Source organism: Metopolophium dirhodum, chromosome 5 (assembly GCF_019925205.1).
Source record: "Metopolophium dirhodum isolate CAU chromosome 5, ASM1992520v1, whole genome shotgun sequence".
NCBI classification, from domain to species: Eukaryota; Metazoa; Arthropoda; class Insecta; order Hemiptera; family Aphididae; genus Metopolophium; species Metopolophium dirhodum.
In genome coordinates, this window is record NC_083564.1 from 37,294,299 (window position 1) to 37,321,492 (window position 27,194).

The 27,194-nt window shown below is 30.8% G+C and overlaps 1 protein-coding gene across 1 annotated transcript in view; it reads left to right on the forward strand.

The window, feature by feature from the left end:
* Positions 1-3,570: 3,570 nt before the first annotated feature.
* LOC132945716 (uncharacterized) overlaps positions 3,571-27,194 on the forward strand; it is a gene marked incomplete at its 5' end in the record, with an annotated part of 40,162 nt that continues 16,538 nt past the window's right edge. The window contains 2 exons of the mRNA XM_061015472.1: positions 3,571-3,643; positions 5,546-5,578. Of these exons, the coding sequence (XP_060871455.1) occupies positions 3,571-3,643; positions 5,546-5,578 (106 nt within the window). The remainder of the gene's footprint in view (positions 3,644-5,545; positions 5,579-27,194) is intronic.

The following is a 27,194-nucleotide window of genomic DNA, read 5'->3' on the forward strand; positions in this document are numbered from 1 at the left end:
TTGGGAGGCATCGGTGAACCCGATGAGTTGTATATCCCGGAAGTCACCAGTGTCAATGTGATGAACAAATGATATCTTCGATAAAGAGGGCAATTCGGCCAAGAACTGATGCCAAGTGATACGCAAAGTTGAAGGAAGCGGAGTGTCACATTTCACGGACTCTTGCCAAGGTTGTTGCATAAAAAACTTGGCCTATAACAACATTGGCCCCAGTGCATCGACAGGATCGAAGAGCCTCGCAACAGTGGAAAAGACGCCAAGTTTGGTTTCTGAAGCACCATAAACATGAGTATGTTATCCAAAAACATCACTGTGAGGGTCCCAATGAAGGCGAGTACCTTGATAAATGGTTCGTCCTGGGGATCGAAAGATGGACGACTGACTCCGTCTTCTGTAGGAACACATTTCAGCACGCTATCACTGTCTTTCTTCAACAATCTAGTCAATTTAAAGAATCTATTTTATCAGTTCTAGATTGTACAACCGTTTTAAAGCTAATGACCTCGAGTCACCCAACCCATGAGAGGGTACATTATATTCGGCACGAACACTATCTCGGAACGGTAAAGCTAAACAAAAGCGACCATCTGACTTCCTTGACCACCGTTCGCAACGTTCATCTTCAGTTGTAGGGAAATTCGGTGTTACTGGTTCTTCAATAGACCAAAAAGAACGCATCAGAGTGTCAATGGACGGGTTCGAACTAGTTATCAACGATATCAAAGGAGATAACTGCCGATCCTGTGTGGATACGGTCCCGATCAAGATCAAACCAAGATTCGTGTCCATTGCTGAAGGAAAATCTAGAGTATGTTTGATCTCAGCTTCAGAGTGGATGGAATGAGGGAATAAATCACCTCCAATAAGCAAGGTGATTTTCGCAGGATGATAAAACTGTGGATCTGCCAGATGTTGATAACACGTTCGCACACTTGATGGTAACGGAGCGGATGGTCTGAAGTGATTCGATTAAGGACAATCAAATCGGGACAGTTGAAACTTGAATTGGATGCATGATGTGGTACAAATGAGCATGTAACACTACCTTTCACCTGCTTGATGGGACTATGACCTACCCGAATATTTCGGTGTGGCATTTGCGGCGGGCGAGGCCCAATCGAGTGGTACATTCAGTAGTAAAAGCAGAAATTGTCGAACCACTATTAACTAATGCACGCATATTATCATAATTGCCGTCTTTATTCCGGACGCATACGATGGCTGTACCCAACAGCACCTTACTAGTTGCCCGTGTAGTGCCTGCGAAATAAGTGCGTTACGTCAGGGGAATCAGTGGCAGTCACTTAATGTGAGGTAGATGGAGACGTAGCATCCTCTTCTTTCTTCGTATGTAAAAGTTTATTATGCCGTTGACCGCAAACATTAAAATTATATTTTGACGTATACGCAGTTACCGTATGAGAGGCATTTAAACACGACACGCATAATCTATTTTTTGTTACATGGTCATGACGTTTAACAGTTGTCAATTTTTTGAACATGATGCAACGGTATATTGCATGGTCATTTTGGGAACGAGAACACTGTTTGACTCCCTCAGCGGAAACTGAGCAGGATTAGTGAAAGTTTTTCGTGGACAGCGAACCACTGGTTGTTCCTGTAGATAGCAATGATCGATCACAGGACATGGGCTTGTTTTTGTTGGTGTGAGTATCAGTTTTTACTAGACCCTGAGTGTTCTCTAATATTTTGCACCGTTTTTGCACGAATTTACTAACATTTCAACGTAGGAATTGAATTTGTGTAACGGGAATTCGAGCGTATATTACCATTGTGTTTTATATCTCACATGTATAGATGACACTTTTACTCCTAGTTGTACATTACGACGGATTTCGAAACATTTGAGAGCCACTAATAAGTTGATACCAGTCCAGTATATCTTAGTTCGTGGACATGTGTCTGATCACGGTTTTAGAAGATATAGACGGACAACTATACATTATCAGAATTTCGCTTAGTGAGGCAAATTAATTTCCAAATTTTGCCACTGTGTAATTGAGCGCTGCCCTACAGACGTTTTTTAAAGTTATGGAATTATAATATTATACTAATTTAAAAGAATCATATTCGACCATATAAACTAACTAGTTTATTATAAACCAGTTTATATGGTCGAAGAAAATAATATAATAATAAAGTCCATACAAATAAAACCCCGAGTTTAGTATAAATAAGTTCCTAACCTCAAAATACGTCTAACCGACAGCGTTTTTATGGCAATTTGGAAAATGTTTTTGCCTCATTAAAAGGAAATATTGTAATAAACAGAGGGCATGACTATTAGAGGTTAACCTAGTTAACCTAACCTAACCTCTAATGTACATGACGGGATAAGTTGGAAGTTGTCCGACCTTATCTTCTAAGACCGTAGGTCCGGTGCAATAACCAGGTATCTCTGTTTTTTTTCGAAAGTGACTCTTTCATGAAAACGATTTCATGGAAGACATAGCAACAACCCAGTACAACAACAATACATATCCGCATGACTACATAAAAGCATAGAATAATGCCCCTCCATAAATGACGCCACTCGACTACCGACGATTAAATCGTCGGCCAAATGTAAACTCTTACACGAGTAAACTTTTTATCTGTAAATCAAACATAGTGTAATCTCCCACATGGACATTTTTACCTGAACAAAAATGGAGTAATATCTGACACTCCAAAATTTTATTTGAAATTTTGAACATACGATTTTGGAATTGAAAAGCTGAAATAGCTAAATACGATAAGTTGAAAATAATAATATATATTATATATATATAATATATATAAATATTTATAGATAAAATACAAACACTTATTTTAATGATTTATTTTAATTTGATTATTGTTTAAGTTTTTATTGATATAGGTAGTTGAATTGTTGCATACCTAATATTTATTAAAGTATTGCAAAATGCGAAGACATATTTTTTTCAACTGATTTCTTTTTTAACATTTGATATTTTTACCTATATACATAAGTCATTTGGTTTTTCAATATTTAATTATGTATGGCAATTAATTAATTAAACGATTCAAACTGGAGGAAATCATTAAATTTTATAATTTATATAAGTATGATAGGAGGAAAGAACAGCGGTACAAGTGGTATTCACTTGTCCACCTTTTAAAAATTAATTTGATTTTTTTAAAAACTTACCACCTATTATTTTTGGTATCGTTTGTAGGAGTCAACATTTTTTTTGCAGGAGTTAATACTATGTCTATGTAGGAGATTAACTACGTCTGTAGGAGTTTACTATTCCCCAATTCGTCTACCCAGTCACATGACCCATATATCGATGATATATATAAAGGGGCTCGAAAACCAGACCAAATGTTGACATTCAAAAAAACATTCAAAAGACCCTCACTGACGACGGATGGTTAAATCTTTTGTGCCACTCACCAAAATATTGTTAATTGTTTTCCTATGGGAATAAATAAGATAATGAGTTTTCACATGGTCACTTAGAACTTCTCTGAAAAGTAAAATTACCTAGTTATCGCACCGGATAAAAAATTGTTTTAAATAATAAAATTGTTTTACTTTTCCTTATAGAGTATCATCTTCACAGAAATGATAAGAGAAAACAAAGGTTCACAGCTTTAGAAGAAGGAAATGGCCAAGGTATATAATAGAACATAGTATCATATTATATAATTATTTAAATGTTAAGAATAAACATATAATTAAATAGTAGTTAATGTGATTCATAATCGTTGAACACTTAACGATGAATTATTGTTTACGAAAAACGATTCTGAGCGAAGACGCTGTATCAGTCTAGTTTGCTTGTATGAATAATCCAATTTCATAATTAAAAAGGTGGGTAAGTGGATGTCGCTCTGCTGTACAGTAAGTTACAAGTGGGTCACTGTTATGGAAGGTGTTAAATTTGAATTCAATGATTTAATATCATTGTATAAGAAAAACGATTCTGAGCGAAAATGGTCAGTCATCCTATGATATTACTAGTATAATTGATGATATTATTGTGAATAAAGTAATTTATATATAACCTATTTACGTCAGAATCTAAAAAATTAACTAAGATGGCTGTAAACAGCGTGACTTTCCAATATACTTTTTCTTTTTGTTATAGGTATAACAACTTTTTGGGTACCTTCTACCTAAACTTATTATGTTAGCTATGAAAAGAAAAACTTTTATGAATTTCCAACTGAAAAATAATTTACAACATTTTACAAAAGGATCAAGGCTATAAATAGCTCAAAAAGAATCAAAATTGTTTGAAAGTCAATCTCATATACCTATTTAGGATTATTCATTTTTGAAATACAACAAAATATCAAAAATTGATTGGTAAAAATTTCTTAATTTACCGATAAAAATCAAATATTGTAACAATTTTAAATTTAAATGCTCATAAAAAAGTTTATTTCCCGGTAAATTTTTTCTTATTGATTTAGCTAAGAATTATCGTGGAAAAATTTCTAATATAAGGCAACACGTTTATGAATATCTTACTGAAAATAGTTTGAACATTTTCGAAATGTTGATAAATATTCTCAAAAGTAAAACTTAAAATAAAATAATTGAAGCTATATGTACCTATATTTAATGTATTTGAACTTCCATTAATAAAATATATGAGAAACGTAGCATTACATTTCCAAGCTTTTTTAATAATTGAAAAAGTTTTTATCGAGAATAATTTTAAAAAATATCTAAAAATCTAAAAGTGTCTCGAGGTTTTATAGCTTTTATAACTAATTCAAAAAGAGTAAAAATATTTAAAAAATATTACCATTTATGGAGAATACTAAGACAAATATTTAAAGAAAATTTCATGGGTCCACAGTTATTTATTTTTGAGTTACACCAAAAAAATTTAATTTTTCAAAAATTGGTTTTGCGTGAAAAATAAAACTTTTTTTTATTTTTCTTGACACTTTCTTAGACTTCTTGAAATTTTCAATTTTGACCTCCTAAAAGTACTAACAAGGTTTTCTTTCTATCAGAAAAGATATTGATCTCGAAAATCGGAGTACTTTTACTACCCAAAATGTGGATTCTAGACAGGTAAAAAAACGCACATCATTATAAAATCAATACATTCTTACGATCCGCTCAGAATCTAAAATAATTAAAATAATGTATAGTTCTTTTTTTTTCTTATTGATATTAAGCATCGGAAATTATGGCCATTAGAATTTGTGGGGGCCAGGAGGTAATGGTTGATTGAGGAACACGTGTACGTTGGGCGGCGATGTTTCGTCACTAAAAACCTGTGTGGTCATGGGTCATCCATCCGGGAACTATACGCGATGTCAGCCGATGCATGACCTCACAATACGTTAGTTACTGAGGCCAACGACCGAGCCACATTATTCCCCATAATGTTGTTTATAATACGATTATTAGTTATTACGTGATATAATGTTATACAATTATAATTAATATTGATGTATATAGTATTTATACATATCTATTATATTATATTACATATATTAATTTACCTTTAATATAAAATATAATAGTACGTACCTATAAATAATTTTGTTTCAGTGGATCAAAAGTATTATGGTTTGATGAAAAATTGTGAGTCATTTATATTAAATTATTTTTCTCTGATTGAAATTGAATAGGTACTTAACATACATATCTAAATAATTTTAGCAACCGATTTTGCGTAAAATTTTCCGTTTTTCCTTAATTTGTATGTTGCTTTTCACGGCACTTTAGAAAACTATTGAGGGTTTTACACTTTGATCTCCAGAATGCACCAACTAGATTCACTTTCCCATCGAACAAGATACTGTTGAAGAAAGTCAAAACAGTTTTACTGCCCCTAACGGTGATGACGCCAGACACACACACACAAACACACTTGATTGTTAAATCAATATTAAAAAAAGTTGGGCAAGTGAGTGTCACTCTGCTGTACAGTAAGTTACAAGTGGGTAACTGTAATGGATGGTGTTAAATTTGAATTCAATGATATAATATAATTGTATAATAAAAACGATTCTGACCGAAAATGGTCAGTCATCCTATGATATTACTAGTATAATTGATGATATTATTGTGAATAAAGTAATTTATATATAACCTATTTACGTTGAACCTTGTTTTAAATTTTCAATCCTTAGCTATAAAATTTGGACATTTTATAAATTTTTAGCTATAAAATAATTATAAAATTTTAAAATTGATGAATTTTGTCGAAATTCGATCTTTAATTCCTTATAAAAAAAATGTTGCCTATGTATTTTTAATATTTTTCAACAGCTATTGTAACAATATATCTGGAGCTTTGCATTACATTTTCACGCTTTTTACCCAACAAATAACATTTTATTGATATTTATAGAAAAAAAAAACTAAACAAATAAATTCTGATAATGTCCGTAAACAGCTCAAAAAGAGTCAAATTATTTTAAATTGTATGGTGTATAGAAAATGCTAATATAAACATTCAGTGAAATTTTCAAGTTTCTACAGTCATTAATTTTTTAATTACAACAAAATAAGAAAATCGTTACACGAGAAATCGAGTGAATATCAAATGTTGTAAAAATATGAATTTCAAACGCTTATAAAAATTAAATTTGATATGCTTGTAAGCATTTTTTTTTTTTTTGATAAAAGTAGACAAACTTATGAGGTATTTTATATTACATTTTAAAATCTTAGATTTAAAAAGAAAATTTTTTATGAATTTCCAACTCAACATTTTTTGCAAATTTTCGTCCTTTTTACGTATTTTGTCAATATTTTTTTTTTTTATTATTTTTATTTGACATAAACAATCTATACACAATTGCACAATAAGTTTATAAGATGAGGATAATAATATAACATGAATGGTGTGATTTAGCAGCCACCCATTAGTGACTCTTGGCTATTGGTTAATTAGTTTTCTTTTGTTTTTTTTTTTTTATATATCACTTTTCTTACTGTGGGACGTTAGACATTAGTAGGATAAAAAAGAGAGTTCTGGAACCCCAGCCTGCTGGCTCAACCCTATACCTGATGGCTCAACCGGCGAAACCCGTTGCTCAACCCGTATACATCTATACACCTCTGCTCAACCCATGGGTTGAGCAGATCTATCACATACGTACACGACATTCCCCCCCCCCCGCTACCCCGCTCTTAATATACCCCCACCATCAATCACGCACTTGTACGATAATCCCCCCGCCACTCTTCCCTATCAATTAGCCGCGGAAAATAATTTAAAAATTTCTTTGCCGAACCGGGATTCGAACTCGAACCGGTAGCTGTCCATACGACAACCACACCACTGCGCAACTTACTCGCTTATGTTTTCAAGGTATATTCTATCTCATTTAACTGGTGTTTACGACAATCGTTCACATACGTACGAGATGTATAATTCCCCCCCCCCACCACCGCCACCACTATACCATACAAAGGGCCGCCGCGAACGCGCGCGAGCCCGCCACCGCGTTATCATATCTATGTTATCAGTTATCACATCTATAAATACCTACTTACATACGCACTTATGTACAAACACACATACATACACATACATACATATATATATATTCATACATACATACATACATATTATATACATACATACATACACACACGTTATACATCTTAAACAAACACACATTCAAATATATTATAATATAGTCTACATATAATATACATAGGTACTTACATATATATAAACAATTATACACACATCATTATCACAGTGACTTGAACATATAATATTCCACTGATATTTCTAACAATAAACATTCTATAATTTCCCCCCACCACCACCACCACCAACACCACCAACGCTACACCTTACAAAGGGCCGCCGCGAACGCGCACGAGCCCGCCACCGCGTTATCATATCTATGTTATCAGTTATCACATCTATACATACATACATACATACATATATACATACATACAAACACACACGTTATACATCTCAAACAAACACATTCAAATATATTATAATATAGTCTACATATAATATACATAGGTACTTACATATATCTAAACAATTATACACACATCATTATCACAAACCCCTGAACATATTATTATACAATTAATATACTTATTACTTACATATCAATAAAACGCATCATATAAATATGATATAACCATACACATACAAACTATAATATACTATTAAACATTATACAGTACTCTTCAGTTTTCATTCTGAACTTATATATACATACATACAAACACACATACGCACTTACATACAAACACACATACATACATACATACATACATACATACATACATACCCACATACGTTATGCTCATAATATAATATAAGGTACCTACAACATCACACTTTCACACATACCTATATACAAATATTATACCATAATATTATATACTTATTACTTACATATCAATAAAACGCAAAGGTATATTTATTCATATAAATATGATATAACCATACACATACAAACTATAATATAGTATTACACACCATACAGTACTCATCAGTTTTCATTCTGAACTTATATGATAATATTTACAACACACACAAGCTCAACATATATATTATATACCTTATCATACATAGGTACACGCATGCATGCATAGATACATACATTCATATCACATCACATCACACACACACACACACACACACACACACACACACACACACACACACGCGATTCCAGTATTCCATATAGTATACAAACAAGCCGCCCAGTCCTTCGTTATACATGAGAATAAATCTCAAACACACACACACACACACACAGACATAAACTCGTAAAAATATTTATTTTCAAAATATACACGTCGGAATATAGGTACATTCGCTTGCATTCACACATTCCTCTCCCCGACAACATACGGAAATATTAATTATAATATATATATATATGTATATATGGTGAATCGTTTAATCATTTACAGATGATGATGAGTTTTATTCACACATTTCTCTAGCACAACACACTTACACTCATATACCCATAGGATAGTTCATACATATTTAGATACTTACATAGTCGCATATTATATACATACATACACACATTCATCAGGTATCACAAACACCCAAATATATTATAATATATATGTATATGCAGTATTCATATATATTTAGTTTATGTACATATATTCACACATACAATATCACAAACACACACACAACCAAACATATTATACAGCTTAGGTACATATCAATATATTAAGACACAAAAGTCATACTTACAAAAAACATAGTCGCAATTACGTAGATGCATTTAAACATTCCAATCCATCCACCCTAGAAAGTATTTTCACCCCCGCCATCCCTCGTTAATTACGACTACAAAATTGTAATTCCTATTAAAATACATAGATCTAACTATTTTATACAGCTCAAAGGATTACTCGACAACATACACAAAATTATATATTTATGACACACGATATTATGAATTTGTGTAACTAGTAGGTATACTGACTAAGGAGAATAGAGGATATCGACTCTGAGGGTCTTGGACGTCGTCTTTGAGTATATAGTTTGGTCACTAAATGCAAAAATTATAGTATCCTATTTCGACTTCACCGTTTATATACCTACTACATTTATTTTAATGTTTGAAATAATACAACATTTGATCTAATATATTTGAATTAAACACAAATATGCTTATACTTACTTTTCATTTTAATATTTTAATTTTTGTGTAAAATAAAAACAACCGTGATATTTAAAAACAAGTTGTAACAATTATAAATATAATAATATAACATATTTATATGTTTCATAACACTTATGTATAATATAATACGAACTCTACCTTATGTACGATTAACTGCTGATCGATACATTAATATTAAAACACACACACATAATTGCAAGGGCTATGACCAACACACACCATGGATTAGTAAAGCAGTTCACTATACACCTCATATCTCAATACACACTACGACTATGTATGACTACGATACAGTCACATATTATAATAGAACATAGCTTAGGAATATTATATTTGCGAGTATTATTATTATTTGTCAGTGCTTAGTAGACAATAAACCATAATTATAACTGAAATGGAATCTTAGTAATTTAAATATATTATTTAAGATTCTGATATTTACATATCTGCCCCTAACCTATGGTATTTATATCTATAGGATCCTACGATTCTCCCTGAATATATTATATTTAACTGCTCGTCCCCCCCCCCCCCCCCCCCCCCCCCGATCAAGATACAAAGTTTTTTTATTTATTGGTAATAATGCTACATAAGGTTACACCACAGCCGTCTCAATCAACATTCGCCAAACACCCCGCACCAGCACCTACGCAATGTGAGACGTAGATTATTCTAATATTTATAGGAAATTAAATAATTTATATGAAACAAAAAGACACGATATATAAAAAGTATTTTCAATTATTAAAATAATATTAAGGTTTACAATAAATATTTACAAGGTTCTTACTTATCCATTAAATGGATTATAAAATTGTATCATTATCTGAGTAACATATATTTCTCGGTATTTCGTCATCTTCTAGGTAATAATATATAAAAACGTTGTAACGTCTCCTCTTCACCTGGGCTCTTCCCCGTTTCGGTGTCGTTCTGTTTTATTTAACGAGGTCTCGGAGACTCGACCTCGGTGTGTGATATTATTACTAGGGATCAGGGTTACCTTATGTGAAGCAAGTACTCAACGTAATGTATATATATATATATCTGTTATTGATGTATTATTATTATTTACTACAAGTTACAATATTGAAAGTATACTTATAAATTATAACTCCGGGCTACCGATCGGGCCATGGTGTGTCGTGGGTGCCGATGTCCAAATGTGGGTTGAGCTGGTCGTCCGCAGGTCCTCTTCAGGTCGTTGTCAGCCCTCGAGTTCCACTATCGACCACCGACCATGACTCTTCATTCTTGACAATTCAACTATCAACCGCCGACTCTATTCTATCGACTACCTCACTGTCGACTCTCTCATAACTGACTCCCGCCAGGCGTCCAGGTCGGTATTTACACGATGTGAGCTAAACATCGCGTCATCATAATATATATTTCATACATATATACACATTTGTCATTACTAACACTCAGCATATTAGCCGTGCTCAACGTAGGGAGTAATGTACGATGTCGATAATCGTTACATGTACCCCTTGTCCATTTAAATCTGGACCCCAGATTTGGGAAGTCAAGCAACGGTAGCTGTGTTAGTGGTAGTGTTGTATTTTCTGATTTCATGTTCATTGTTCATCCAGTAGCAAAGAATAACGGTACTCCAACCTCCTCCGACTGTATGTTCTTACTTGGACTGTGAAACATGAATTTTTTAGGTATACAAACACCAAGCCACCAAGGCAATGGTCATGCGTATATAATAATATTAATAATATATGCTCATTGTATATTATTGCTTGATAACTTCTGGATAGTGAAGTGGATTGTCGTTGGCTCTTCCGTCCTTGAATACCGACACCCACGGCTGTCTTCACTTACCCCTTTCAGTTGCCTCGAGTTAGTTAAAATTTAAGTATGCAGTATAAAGACATTTTTTTTTTTTTTATATATTTATATGTATATAAGAAATAGTGTTTAATTTCATACAAATTACATTGAAGATGGTACATGAAATATATTATAAGGTTACAAAAACATTGCAAGTAGGTACTATTAACATTTTTTTTTTTTTTTTATCACTATTATAATAAATGTTCATAATACATTATAGCATGTTTGAATTCAAAAATAGTATACAAAACAATGTACAAATATTTGTTTTGTTCAACTTAATATATAATTTAAATTACAATAATAAAAAAATTTTTTTTTTTTTTTCTTTTTTGATATAATAATATACATTTAAATATTATACTCAAGTTATGTCTAGTGTTGTAACTAGTACAAAACCTAATTACATAATTTAGTACATAATTTTTATTAATCAAAACTGTACTAGTTAACTATAAATAAACTCAACAGTAGAGCACCAATTTTTGGCTAAACTTGGATTGGTTGCTAATTCAATAACGCAGTATTTTTACATTAAAAATGTATTTTTTTCAAATTTTCTTGGGAAAAAGGTTTAAATTCACATTTTACACCAAGTTAAGAATTATTAATTCGATTAATAGGTATTCTATTGTATTAAAATAATAATAAAAATGATAGTATAAATATCGTAGGTATAGACGATAACTCCATAATCAAGGTGTATCAATACACCTTGCTATAATATAATTTATAAATCTAATCAATTATTACCTGTAATAAATAATAATAATAATAATAAACATACCATAATTGAATAAATTGTTAAAAAAACATTGACACGTTATTTTAATTATTATGGTACACTAGTCATATCATATATTATAAATATTAAATATATTATTTAAATTTCAAAATTTTTTTTGACTTTTTTTTTGAAAAATTATTATGACTGAATAATGACGATTAAGCAAATGGTTAACAAAAAAAAATATTGTACATGAATTGTAATGGATGATAAAATAGTATGAACGATTAATATTTAATATGATAAATATTACACAAATTATGCACTAATATAGTATTAGATGTAATATTAAAAATTTACCAAGTAATTTTCAGTCGCTGAGCCATTATTCACCATATTATTGTCTATTCAATTGGTACATTAATTATATTATATTATCTCCGTGTAGCCCTCTACCTCTGGTTCTGTTAACCATTTCCCTTGGCCCTCTCTCTCCTCTACAATATAATTTTATTTTAGTAATAATTGTATGAATTACCAAATATCCTACGAGAGCCCCTATTAAATACAATCCATAAATGTATAAATCCTGATAGTTATTGGTTACGACGTTTTCTAATTCTTTGTCTATATCATCTACAATTTCGTCTAATTTTTGGGCGGATTGGTGTAAAATTTTTAATTCTGGCATTTGAAAGTTAATCTTTTTTAAATTTGTTTTTGAATTCTGTATTTTGTCTATTTTCAAACCTAATTCAGAAACATTTAATAAGGATATGTCTGGATTTATATTAACTGATATATTTATATTTTTGATTTCCTCTCCTGATGACTTAAGTATCACTGTTGGTGTATATAACGAGCATGAATATGGTAACCTAATAGTCCCTGTCCCTTTTAAAATATGAAACGTTGTTGACGTAGAACAAACTAAGGTGGTTTGTATTTCCGTAGCTACCCAATATAAAAATGTGTTTTTTGTTTTTAGTTTTTCAAAGTAAGCATTATTATGATAGATATGGTGCACAGTACATTGTTTCGGAAGTACAGTATTATTCGTCAATTTGAGAAGCTGTATTTCGCACAACGGGTATGATCCCAAATAAACCGGCATATCTAAAGCACAATATTTTATAGTAACCCCTAGAGTGCATTTATTGTATTCAATATCAGAATACGATATAAAATGTTGGTTATCAGATGAAATTGCTAGATATGGATTATTGGGCTGGATAAATATAAATTGTAAATTTGTTAGTTCTATTGGCATAGGCCATATCTGAAATAAAGTATAAATCTCTGGAGTACATATAGGAAAATTTATAATAAAAATTAATTGAAAATTTGAAAATTTAGTAGTCACTTTTATAAGTTTCATAAAACCTTCCAGTGATGAATTAGTGTCAATATTTATTGGTAAGACTTGATTTACAGGTAATTCTCGCTGTATATTTTCCAAAATTGTTTTCAACTGAATGCTATTAAGAACTAGTGGGTGTAGTGTATTTTGATGTGCTAGTAGTAAAGCATCTAATAATTCTTCTATTTCAAGGGAAAAACTTGTCAAAATGAAATTAAAATTTGTTAAGTAATTAATTAATTGCTGATTTACTTGAAGTTCTATTAGATCATTTTTCCTAACATTAATTTTATCTACCAAATCGTTATATTCCCGTTGTAGTTTTATGAAATTTTATGAAATTGTTGATGATACATTCGATATCTGATTTAATGATGATTGAACTAATTTTACTTGCGACTTCATAGTAACTAGAGTATTTTTATTATTTTTTTTATTCGTATTTAATTCTTGTTGTATTTGTTGAAAATCGTTGTCTCCCACGACTCCGAAAGCCCAGTTTTCAAATTCTCCTATTGCATTTATTAAACCCCTCTTTATTCTTACACCATCCTGTAAAGACATAAGTGTTGTATATCGTTTCAATAGTTCCGTCTTAGTTATTTTTAACGTTGAATTAAAGTTACTGCATATATTTGAAACATTATGTTTGTTGACGGAACATAATCTATCATTGTAGTTCATTAAATTATTAATTTCATCAAATTTCTCAACAAAAACGGAAATATTTACATGTGTTAGTAAGTTAAATTCACTCGAATATACTCTCATTTTATAAATTGGTTCATAATAAATACCCGATCCATGTCCTTGGTAGTTGTCGATAATTGTCTCTTCTGTTTGCAACGTATCTGGTATTATCACGCTTAATGCTAGAACAACTGTAACTATTGCGAACATTTTACAATTTATTAAATTATAAAAATTAAAACGAAATGATTAATTATAATATAGTATGAAGATTGCCGATTAAATATTATTAATATTAAATATTAAATTACAATTTTAAAAACGATAGTTATGACACATTGTTCATTGACTGTCGTAGTCACGCTCTAGGTGTGTTATTATAATATCATTCGCTAATGTATACGCTATATATATATCCTTACTTATAATATTAATAATATTATAATATATGCCCATGAATGAAATTGTGCTGAATTAATATTTATGTTGTTCACTCATTGACCTATATTTATTCAGCTAAAATGCCAAACTGTTAAAAATTACGTTATATACCTACACTATAATATTATATTAAAATCTATCGTTAGGAAATGAAGTGATGAACACACACATTTTTTTTTTTTTTTTACAAACAACTTAGCTTCGTTAATATTGCTTAACAATATTAAGAAATTAAGTGGTTGTGAAATATATTATGGTGGTCTCTCGACTGTAATATTATAATTTACAACGTGGTAAATTATATGTTGTGAGAGACCATATTGTCTTCTTATATTTTTAAATATACCTAATTAAATTGTCCAGGAATAAAAATACTCCTTAAACATGTTTTGATTTCTATTTATATTTTACATATTATAAATAACTATAATAAAATGTTCAAGTAATTATTATTTCTAATTATAATAGTACACGTTTTTTATTTGCGATCGATCTCTATACTTTTTTATTTGTTGAATATGTTTTTTCTCAGCTTGTTTTTTTCCGTTTTTATCTATTTCGATTAAATAAGTAACTGGGTTGATTTTCTTTAATATTGTGTGGGGACCTTCATATCTATCTGAAAATTTATTTTGTCTTACATTAATCTTAACTAAAACTTTTTCTCCCACATAAAAATCTTGTTCTCTTTTCCCTCGGTCCGCGTAACTTTTTTGTTTATCAAACGCTTTTTGTAAAATATCAGGTAATTTTTCACGGATTGAATTTAATTTTTGTAGCTCTATAATGGTGGAATGATTTAAATTTGATGGAATAATTGCGATATCTAAAATTGAACTAGGCTCGTAGCCGTGTACTAAATAAAATGGAGTGTATCCCGTTGAGTGGTGTATAGCCGTGTTATATGCATGCAATACTATAGGTAAAACATCAGTCCACTTTTCACCTTCTGCAACGTATGGTGCTATCATATCTATTATCACCTGATTTTGTCTTTCTACTTGTCCCTGACTCGTTGGTCTATAAGCTATTCACTCCTTCTTTTCAATTCCTAAAGCTAGTAATAATTGTGTAATTACTTTTGCCGTAAAATGCGTGCCATTGTCCGATCTTACTACTCTGGGTGGGCCATAAGTTAGTATTAATTCTAACAAGAATTTTGTCGTTGATTTAGCATCCGCGTTTTTGTATGATTTAGCAAAGCAAAATTTTGTTGCCCGACATGTAGCAACTAATATGTATTTACAACCTCGTGAGCCTAGCATAGGTCCTATATAATCAATATAAATCTCTTGGAAAGGGACACCATTTAAGATCTTATTCGATTGTAACATTCCAGCCGCTGGTTGTTTATCTGGTTTACGTTGTTGGCATTTTCTGCACGAAATTACATAATTTTTTATATCTTTTAGCATAGTAGGCCAATGATATCGCGATCGTATTTTATTAAACACTTTATGAACACCTAAATGTGCTCCCGACATTTTTTCGTTATGAAAATGTTCGATCACTTCTTTGATTAAGCTAGTTGGCAATGCTATTACTAATTTTGGAATACCTTTATAAATATCTCTATAATACATAAGTCTGTCATCATCGTTTATTACGTACGATTTCGCCTTCCTAACCCATTTTATTTCTGATGACTCGGGATTTAGAATTGCTCCAGTTATAGCTTGTAAAAAATCATCACGCGTTTGCAACAAATGAACGTTGATAGGTTCTACCAGTGATATATGCTGCGATGGCGTAAATGTAGAAATTGTTATGTCGATTTCTGTGTCACGAAAAACGTATTTTATCATATTTAAAATAATTAACCAGTTTAATGTTTCCAAGTCGAAGGTGATTTTGGGTATTGCTATTTTATTAATGCTATATGTACTGCAAAATATTTTTAGTAACTTTAACGTGGTGAATAAAAATTTGTATGTCGATTTTTCATAAAATTTTGACTTTGTAATTAAATAGATTATAAACCGACTATTAAAATTTAAATAAGCGATTTCACCGATTTTTTTGTTTTGTGCCTTTAATTCGTTGACGTGGTCATATCTATTTTTGAATTTAAGGCTAATCCCGCTGTTCATTTCGAAATCGTGTGAAACACAATGCACTAAGTGAAAAGTTTCATCAAAATAGTCGCTAAATAAGTCTTGATTAACCTGTTGAATACCGAAGTCAAAAATAACTCCCTGGTCATTATTATGCATAAAATCATCGTAAGTAATAGAATTGTATAATTTTTCACTAGAATTTACATTTACCATATTTAAATCTAATTCGGTATCATATTTAATTTGTGCCGATTCATCAAAACCTGTTGGGTGTCTTGATAGAAAATCCGCCGCCTTGTTAAAAATACCTTGTTTATATATTATGTTAAATTCATATCCTATTAGTTTCGTTCTTATGCGATTTAATACATGTGAATCTGATTTTAATTTTTGAAGTCCTACTAAATTTTTGTGGTCCGTCCAAACTGTAAATTGTTTACCATAAAGGTATTGTCTAAAATGAGTGCAACCAAAAAACAAAGCTGATGCCTCTAGTTCTAACGCTGAATAATTTTTTTGTGCTGGTAACTATTTTTTTGCACCGAAAGATACCGGATGAATATTACCGTCGTCATCCCTTTGCTGTAAAATAACACCTAAACCCAATAAAGACGCGTCCGTTACTAAAATAGTGTCAGCATCTTCGTTGTAATGCATTAGTACTGGTGGCGCTATTAATTTACTTTTTAATTCATTAAACGCATTTTCATGATTTTTTTCCCATTTTATGGTATCTCTTTTTGTTTTGAAATTACCTTTCGTTAACTCGGTCAGAGGAAAAGTGATTTTACTAAAATTTGGGATGTACCGTCGAAAATAATTTGCCAATCCCAAAAAGCTACGTAATTGATTTATGTTAGTCGGAGAATTTACTTGTGTAATTGCTTTAAGCCCTTCGTCTGTTGGGCGGATACCTTTGTTATCAATTATATTTCCTAGAATTTTTAACTCCGTGTATCCAAATTTACATTTTGACAATTTTAATTTTAAATTAAATTGCTTAAATCTTTCCAGAGTTGATTCTAAAGAATATAAGTGATCGTCAAAAGTTTTCCCAAAACATGTGCAATCATCAATATAATTTACGTTAATTTTATAATTTAAATTTGTCATAATTGTATTCATAGCTTCCTGATATTTGCTTGGGCCATTGCAAATTCCCATCGGCATACGTTTAAATTGATATTTCCCGGTTGTTGTACAAAACGCTGTTAGCTCTTTAGCTTTTTCACTTAATTTAAGTTGATGGAAACCTGACATAGCGTCCATACATGAAAAAAATTTATTTCCCGCCAGACAGTCGTAAATACTTTGAATAACCGGAAGTGGAAAAGATTCTTTAATAGTTATGTCATTTAATTTTCTATAATCTAATACCATTCTATATTGTGCTGGTGATTTTTCTTTCTGTGAACCTTGTGGTTTGCCTTTGGGTACTAAAAAAATTGGAAATGAGTATGGTGAATTCGATGGTTCAATTATACCTGCTTTGAGCATTTCTTGTGTTTGTTCTTCGATTTCATCCCTCTCAAACTTACTCAATTTAAAATTTGGGAGATTTATTGGAATATTTTTGGTTAAAAAAATGTCTACTGGTTTAGTTTTTGAATCTCCTAAGTCCCATTTAGATTTTGAGAAAACTGACTCATATTTTTGTAGCAAGGACAATAATTTACTTTTCTGTGTTTTGTCTAGATTTGGATTAATATCAAATTCAATTTTACTATTTTCGTCATAATCGTCTGGTAAATTTCGATCGATCTTTTTAAATGTCGTATAAGGTTTTATATTTCTATCTTGGCAAGGAATATTTGGATTGTTTGAATTTAATAAAATGTGTTTTACTTCGCGAACTTTGGTTAATGGACAATTAGCGCGTTTCAAGTCGTTTTCATTGTTTATTACCTCGGTTTCGGGTAACTTGATTGCTTCTAACATTTTCCTTTCCTTTAGCAAAGCACGAGAAGTATGAAGAGAACGAAAATCATGCGTAAAAGTAACTTGTGTCATTTCTAGGTCGGGATTATCATATTTTTTGTCATAACATCCTGGTGTCCAATGATCATTTTCAAAAAAAACTACTAGAAATTTCCTACCTGGTTTATAAAACCCTAAACCTGCAGTTTTTTTAGAATTTTCGTAATTTGGGCATATGATTATTAAATTGAAATTATAAAAATCAGCTACTGCTGCTACGTCCTCACCGTCTAACCAAATTGGTTTTTCGTGTAAATTTAAATCAAGTAAATGGGAAATGGTTTCTGCAGTTACATAAATATTTTCGTGCGCCAGCATTACTGTCAACGCATATATTGCACAAAATCCGTCTCCCGGGACCTCAATCAAATTACTACTACATCTAACAATTTCACGTAACGTTGGCTGAATTAATATTAAATTTCTCATTTTTTCAATTTTGTTGTCATTATCCGTATCCCTATTTAATGTAGTTTCATCAACTATTTTTTCAATTTTCAATTTAATATTATCTGACGTTCTACGTTTTTGATCGAATTCCAAAACAACTAAACCTTTATCACCTGTTAAAACTATCTGTTTATTAACAAAATTTATTTTGGCTTGATATAATTCTAAAAAGTCTGTACCTATTAAACTAGGTCCAACTAAGTTCCTAACTACCATGCATTTAATAAGGAATTTAATATTTTCGAACACAACAACTGTATTAATAATACCAAGTAGTTCTAAATTGGAACCGTTTGCCGTAATTAGCTTTACGCAATCGATTGCCTTTGGAGTGATTCCTACTGGTAAATTGTCAGCATTAATTATAGACGCAGTGGCCCCTGTGTCTATTACAAAATTATGTTCTCTGTTTTCAATTTTGCCTACTACCTCAAGTCTTTGACCTGGTTCGAATGCTGCCGGAAGCGAGGTCGGATTACACGTCGTTATACATTTTTGTATCGTATTGTCATTATTTTTCTGCTTTTCAACAGTTACTGAATTTTTACTTGCGAATTTGTGATGAATATTATGGTCACTCATGACTGCTACTTTTTTTTCATTGAATAAACTATCTATATTATAATCGTCTATGTCAGTGTTTTTATTAATATCAATTTCATTATGTTTATCGTTAATTTTTAAGTTTTTTAATTGTTTTGGAATTGGAAATAAGGTTTCGTCATTTTTATATTTTTTCGCTATTATTGTTTCCAACAATGTTGTACTAGAAATGGTATCGTTAGAATTTTTTTGCTGGCATAGAGGGAGTCTAACCACTCTCTCTTGCCTTAATAGTTTGATTATTATGAAAATATGTTTTATTCAAATTACGTGTATCATTATCAGGCACCTGACCGATAGTGTGCTGATTCATCACGTTATTTACGTCTACATTATTTTGATTGATACCATTTGTAGCATGCGATGGATTTTGATAATTTTGGCCTACGTTTTGTTTGTTAAAATTTGCACCTTGATTACTATTATACACATTATTTTTATAATATTGCTGACTTTTTTGGTTAGGCCTATTTTTATACCTATCATCCCACTTTGGTTGTGTATAGCCATTATTACTATTAAAATGATTTGGAGGGTTATATGTATTTTTTCGATGGAAGTGTTTATTAGGATCTATATATTGATTCGGTCTAATTTCATTATTTGTGTTGTAATTATTATTTGGATAAAAAGTATTGTTTGGGTGATAATTTAGATTATTAACATAATCGTTTGGAATAAATGAATTATTTGAACTATAGTTTTGATTACTAAAATTGTTGTTTGGATAAAATGAATTATTTAAATTCTGTTTTTGATTACTATAACTATTATTGTTATTATTGCATGGGTCGTAATTGCACATATTATTATTGAATGCATTGTTTGGATTATTTTGAAGATTGTGATATAGGCTAGGACTATTCACATGCATATTATTATTAAATTTCTTTTTCTGGTTAAAATTTCTATTACCATTGTTAATATTATTTAATTTAGATTTTAAAAATTCATTTTCTTTCCTAAGAGTGTCAATATCTACGGAACTTATATTTTGAAAATCTGTGTGCATCAATTTCGAATTTTCTATTTTCTTTAAATTAATTTCCAAATTGTCTAAAGTGTCATTATTCATAATAGTTACGGTGTTATAATATTCTGGTGTTAGTGCCTCTAATATTATATCAATTTTCTCGGTTTCAGGAATGGTGCAATTTGTTTGACTGATTAAGTATAAAATATCTGCTAAGAACTCCGATATTGTTTCTGTCGATTTTAATTTTTTATTTCGTAATTTGTTTCTTAACATACGATTCCTAGCCGGCGATGCAAATTTTTCCTTAAATATTTGTTCTATTTCATCAAAAGTCGGATATAAGTTATTAATTGTTAATGTCTTGTATAATTTATAAGCGGAATTTTTTAAATATAATGGCAAGTAAGTTAGTTTTATTTGCGGAGACCACTCATTAGCAGTAGCTACCACATTAAAGTACTCGAAAAATTCTAAAACGCATTCATCGCCCGAACCGTTGAAAATATTAGGTACAAATTGTTGAGGTCTTGCCATTTTATTTTTCGTATTTGATTTAACTATATTATCAATTTTTGAACTAGCGTCCAATTTATTATTTTGATTTATCTCTACAGATTCAAATTTTAAATTATTCGGTTGCTCAGTATTTTTAATTGGTGAAAGTGATTGGTCTATTAAGAGATTTTCTAACTGTTGGGCCACGTCTTTAGGTCCAACCGTATCGGTACCTTTATTTTCTAATTCTACCTGTGAGTCTGGTTCGCTAATATTTTTTTCACAATGATTTTTCTGGCTATTATTGAAATCTAATGATAACTTATTTTCAGTAAAGGTAAGATCTGCAGTACTATCGTTATAATTATATTTATCTTCGGTATCAATAAGTCCAACTCTAAAAGTTTTTATTGCTGATTTCGCGAGATCCCTTAAGTGTAAGAGAGTTGACGATTCTTCACAATATATGTTACAAAATTTTAAAAAACCGACTACTTCAGATTTATCTAACAAAAGTATCCACGATACCGTTTTCTGAGATATTATGAATTCAAATTTTTTTTCTACTGGTGTTAGTGCATTAAATTCATCTTTACTTAAACATTCGACTTCGTATAATGTGCAAAGCGTAAATTTTTTAACTAACTTAGCCGATAAAGGTATCTTTCCAAATTTCGAATTTTCAAAAAAATCTCCTAAATTATTCTCATCGATTTGTCGTAATATGCCGATCAATTCTGTTGCATTTATTTCTGAATCGAAGTGTTCATTTAAAAATAAAATATTTAATTTTGTTACTTTAGCAATCTGATTATTAGTATTTCGTTTAATATAAAATTTGACATCCATTAAGAATTATTAGGCCAATAACTTCACATAAGATTCACATGACACCCAACAATAATATCACAACACAAGGGGTGTACCTTAGAATCGAAATTTTTCTCGAGAAAAAACAAAATATATTTTCTAAAAAAAAATCGGGACTCCAGGGACGGGCGCCTCCACCAACTGTAACGTCTCCTCTTCACCTGGGCTCTTACCCGTTCCGGTGTCGTTCTGTTTTATTTAACGAGGTCTCGGAGACTCGACCTCGGTGTGTGATATTATTACTAGGGATCAGGGTTACCTTATGTGAAGCAAGTACTCAACGTAATGTATATATATATATATCTGTTATTGATGTATTATTATTATTTACTACAAGTTACAATATTGAAAGTATACTTATAAATTATAACTCCGGGCTACCGATCGGGCCATGGTGTGTCGTGGGTGCCGATGTCCAAATGTGGGTTGAGCTGGTCGTCCGCAGGTCCTCTTCAGGTCGTTGTCAGCCCTCGAGTTCCACTATCGACCACCGACCATGACTCTTCATTCTTGACAATCCAACTATCAACCGCCGACTCTATTCTATCGACTACCTCACTGTCGACTCTCTCATAACTGACTCCCGCCAGGCGTCCAGGTCGGTATTTACACGATGTGAGCTAAACATCGCGTCAGCATAATATATATTTCATACATATATACACATTTGTCATTACTAACACTCAGCATATTAGCCGTGCTCAACGTAGGGAGTAATGTACGATGTCAATAATCGTTACAACGTATATGATGCCTCATCCATATTATATATCCAACGGTATATTAATTTTCATATCTCCTTTATACTTTCGAACCAACGGATACATTATGTATCAAACAACGTCTTGATCAATTGTTATGTAATACATCTGAGAAAAACAACATTCATCAAGACTAGTCATGCATCTACATGTTTGTATGCTAATAAAACCTTAACTATTGTTAATCAACAATTGATATATTTTAAGAACGAATGAGAAAAACATACATGTAAAAGCCATATCACTTGTGTAATATTTATTTTTTACATTATGTATCACACCTATCATATTATTATTACACATATACCCCTCTTGATCACTAATCCTTAATCATTACCTATCACTTATTCTTGATCCCTTGATCCTCTGATCTCGTGTTCTATATTTTTCATACCTGTGCATGAGAAAACACATACACGAACGCGCATACAACAACTTACATATTATCAATAACCTGACCGACATATATATAATATATTAATTCATGCATGTACACGGGAAAAACACACACACCATTACCAGTCACAGTCACCACCAACGAAACACTCTCGAAAACATATTTTTTCACGCTTACATATGAGAAAACGCATGTGTGCTTGCACATCAACAACTTACATATCACTCAAGTGGCCGATGCGTATATTTTATCAGCACATACGTACAACAGTCATATCACTTGTATAATATTTTTATTTTACCGTGTGCATACACAAAGGCATATAACACCACCGCCATATATTATTGTATAAGTTATAATATCGGAAAATTAAGAACTATTAACAATATCTCTCATTTCAGCCTAAATTTAGAAATATACAATAATTAACGTCACATCTGTAGTACCTATCTTACCAACATCTTTATCAATTTAACAATTAAAAATTTTCATATTATTCGTCATTTTCCATACAGGCTCATGCTACAATGTGCATACATGTGGGAACATACATACATTCTTGTTATTGTATGTTTATATACACAATACTATCAGGCTAACCTATCCTGAATAATATTACAGATACTTATATTTTTAATCAATCATACATACATTGAAATATTGTATGAGATTACATTAGACTAAAACCATAGCTTATATATACATACATGGATTATAGGTATATACGAGAAAAAATAAATCTCTTTAACTGTTATTATTGTTATTATTATTCGTCAAGTGTAGTGAGAATTATAATATATATATATATATATATATATAACAATAAGTAAAAAAAAATAATACTAAAAACTATTACCAACCCATCACTTAGTTCTATAGTTACCTACATGAATACGCGATACCTAGTATGATATTATGAAAACCCACATTAAATCATATATACATATTCGATATTACAAACGCCTAAACATATTTTATAGTTAACATAACTATATATACATATAAACATTCATATATATATATAGGTACACATCAATAAGTCATCTACATAATATAGGCATACACATATATTACTTACATAGTAAGCACACACAAGTGTACCTATATCCTTACATATTTGATATTCTTATATATTTAAACAGTATTCATACATGCATACATACATACATACATAAATACATACATACATACATACATACATACATAGACTCGATTATTTCAAATAATAATTCACATAAAATATTTTCGGTATATAATTTATTCAATATTATAAAAAATATCATACCCATGTCTAGTTTATTACAATCAAAGGCATATATACAGTTTAGTTATTAAATGTATCTAAATGCATGACCATCACTATAACGATGAGTCATTATTACAAGTCTCAACATCCGAAACATATCGTTGCACTATAATATAATAGTTAATACATACATACATACATACATACACACACATACACACGTACATACATTTGCATACATATTTACTTAAACAGCATTCGTGCATACATATAGACGCGATTGATTATTTCAAATAATAATTTATATAAAATACTTTCGATATATACCTATTTTATTTAATACCTGAATTCTTAAACATATATTAATTATTATATATTTACAGTAGATACATGAAATATATCACAACGTCGCTGTGCATACTAATACTACAATTAAATGCAATATAATACCTACAAAATCATATTTAAATTCCATGGTATTCGATAATAAGAAAAATAATATTATATAGTTATTTTCATCACATATTAGCAAAAACAAAATAAAATGTACCTACGTCAAGCTGTAATCATCTTTCACTTATGATATCATATAGTAAACCATATATATTTCAATTATTTTTAACGCATATCTTACACAGATGGTCCAGCATTTATTTTATACAAAATAATAGGAGTTTATTATTATTTATACAGTTATATCTATACTACATGGATGCTTATCACTGATACTTTTCATGTATTAGGTATTCTATATGCTTATTTTGTAAAATAATCATGAAATCGCTTGTATATTACCTTCACAAGCTTGGAAATATATATATATATTTTTTTTTCCTAGTGAAAATTGATAAAAATACCTTAATTTCTCCCAAATTATTATATTAGGTATATTAATGTCGATAAAATCTTATACAAATATAATTTCTATGTCAAGGACATGTCTAAGATATTGAAAATCTTAATAATTACATATAACTATAGTCTGCAAATCATTCCATCAATCATATCGCATTAGATATATTTCAAGTTTTATGACTCATACATTATATTATGTTAAAACATGTAAACATTTCATAAATATCAATAAAAATGTGTTCAATTATCATAATCTCACTGTAAAAATAGGTATATATAAGTAATACATTACCTTTAAAAACCGGTATTTTCATAGATACTTTTGCTAAAAGTTATTATTTTTATATAAGTTCAGAATGAAAACTGATGAGTACTGTATGGTGTGTAATACTATATTATAGTTTGTATGTGTATGGTTATATCATATTTATATGAATAAATATACCTATGCGTTTTATTGATATGTAAGTAATAAGTATATAATATTATGGTATAATATTTGTATATAGGTATGTGTGAATGTGTGATGTTGTAGGTACCTTATATTATATTATGAGCATAACGTATGTTCGTATATATGTATGTATGTATGTGTATGTGGGTATGTATGTATGTATGTATGTATGTATGTATGTATGTATGTATGCATGTATGTGTATGTGTGTATGCATGTATGTGTGTTTGTATGTATGTATATATAAGTTCAGAATGAAAACTGAAGAGTACTGTATAATGTTTAATAGTATATTATAGTTTGTATGTGTATGGTTATATCATATTTATATGATGCGTTTTATTGATATGTAAGTAATAAGTATATTAATTGTATAATAATATGTTCAGGGGTTTGTGATAATGATGTGTGTATAATTGTTTATATATATGTAAGTACCTATGTATATTATATGTAGACTATATTATAATATATTTGAATGTGTGTTTGTTTAAGATGTATAACGTGTGTGTATGTATGTATGTATATAATATGTATGTATGTATGTATGAATATATATATATGTATGTATGTGTATGTATGTGTGTTTGTACATAAGTGCGTATGTAAGTAGGTATTTATAGATGTGATAACTGATAACATAGATATGATAACGCGGTGGCGGGCTCGCGCGCGTTCGCGGCGGCCCTTTGTATGGTATAGTGGTGGCGGTGGTGGGGGGGGGGGAATTATACATCTCGTACGTATGTGAACGATTGTCGTAAACACCAGTTAAATGAGATAGAATATACCTTGAAAACATAAGCGAGTAAGTTGCGCAGTGGTGTGGTTGTCGTATGGACAGCTACCGGTTCGAGTTCGAATCCCGGTTCGGCAAAGAAATTTTTAAATTATTTTCCGCGGCTAATTGATAGGGAAGAGTGGCGGGGGGATTATCGTACAAGTGCGTGATTGATGGTGGGGGTATATTAAGAGCGGGGTAGCGGGGGGGGGGAATGTCGTGTACGTATGTGATAGATCTGCTCAACCCATGGGTTGAGCAGAGGTGTATAGATGTATACGGGTTGAGCAACGGGTTTCGCGGGTTGAGCCATCAGGCTGGGGTTCCAGAACTCTCTTTTTTATCCTACTGACATTGAAGTTTTGTAAAAGCTCACGACACCATTTTCTTTTCAATCTTCGGTTAGGATTCCCTGGGAGAATAAGGATGGACAGATCTTTTATAAGAGGGTTAGGATGGTTTTGGAGATGTTTATGAAAACGTGTGTAGAAAAAGCGTGCTTCCTCATTTATTGTTTTCATATGGAGATCGTTATGTAGAGTAGGGTTAGAAATATACGGCGGAGCGTTG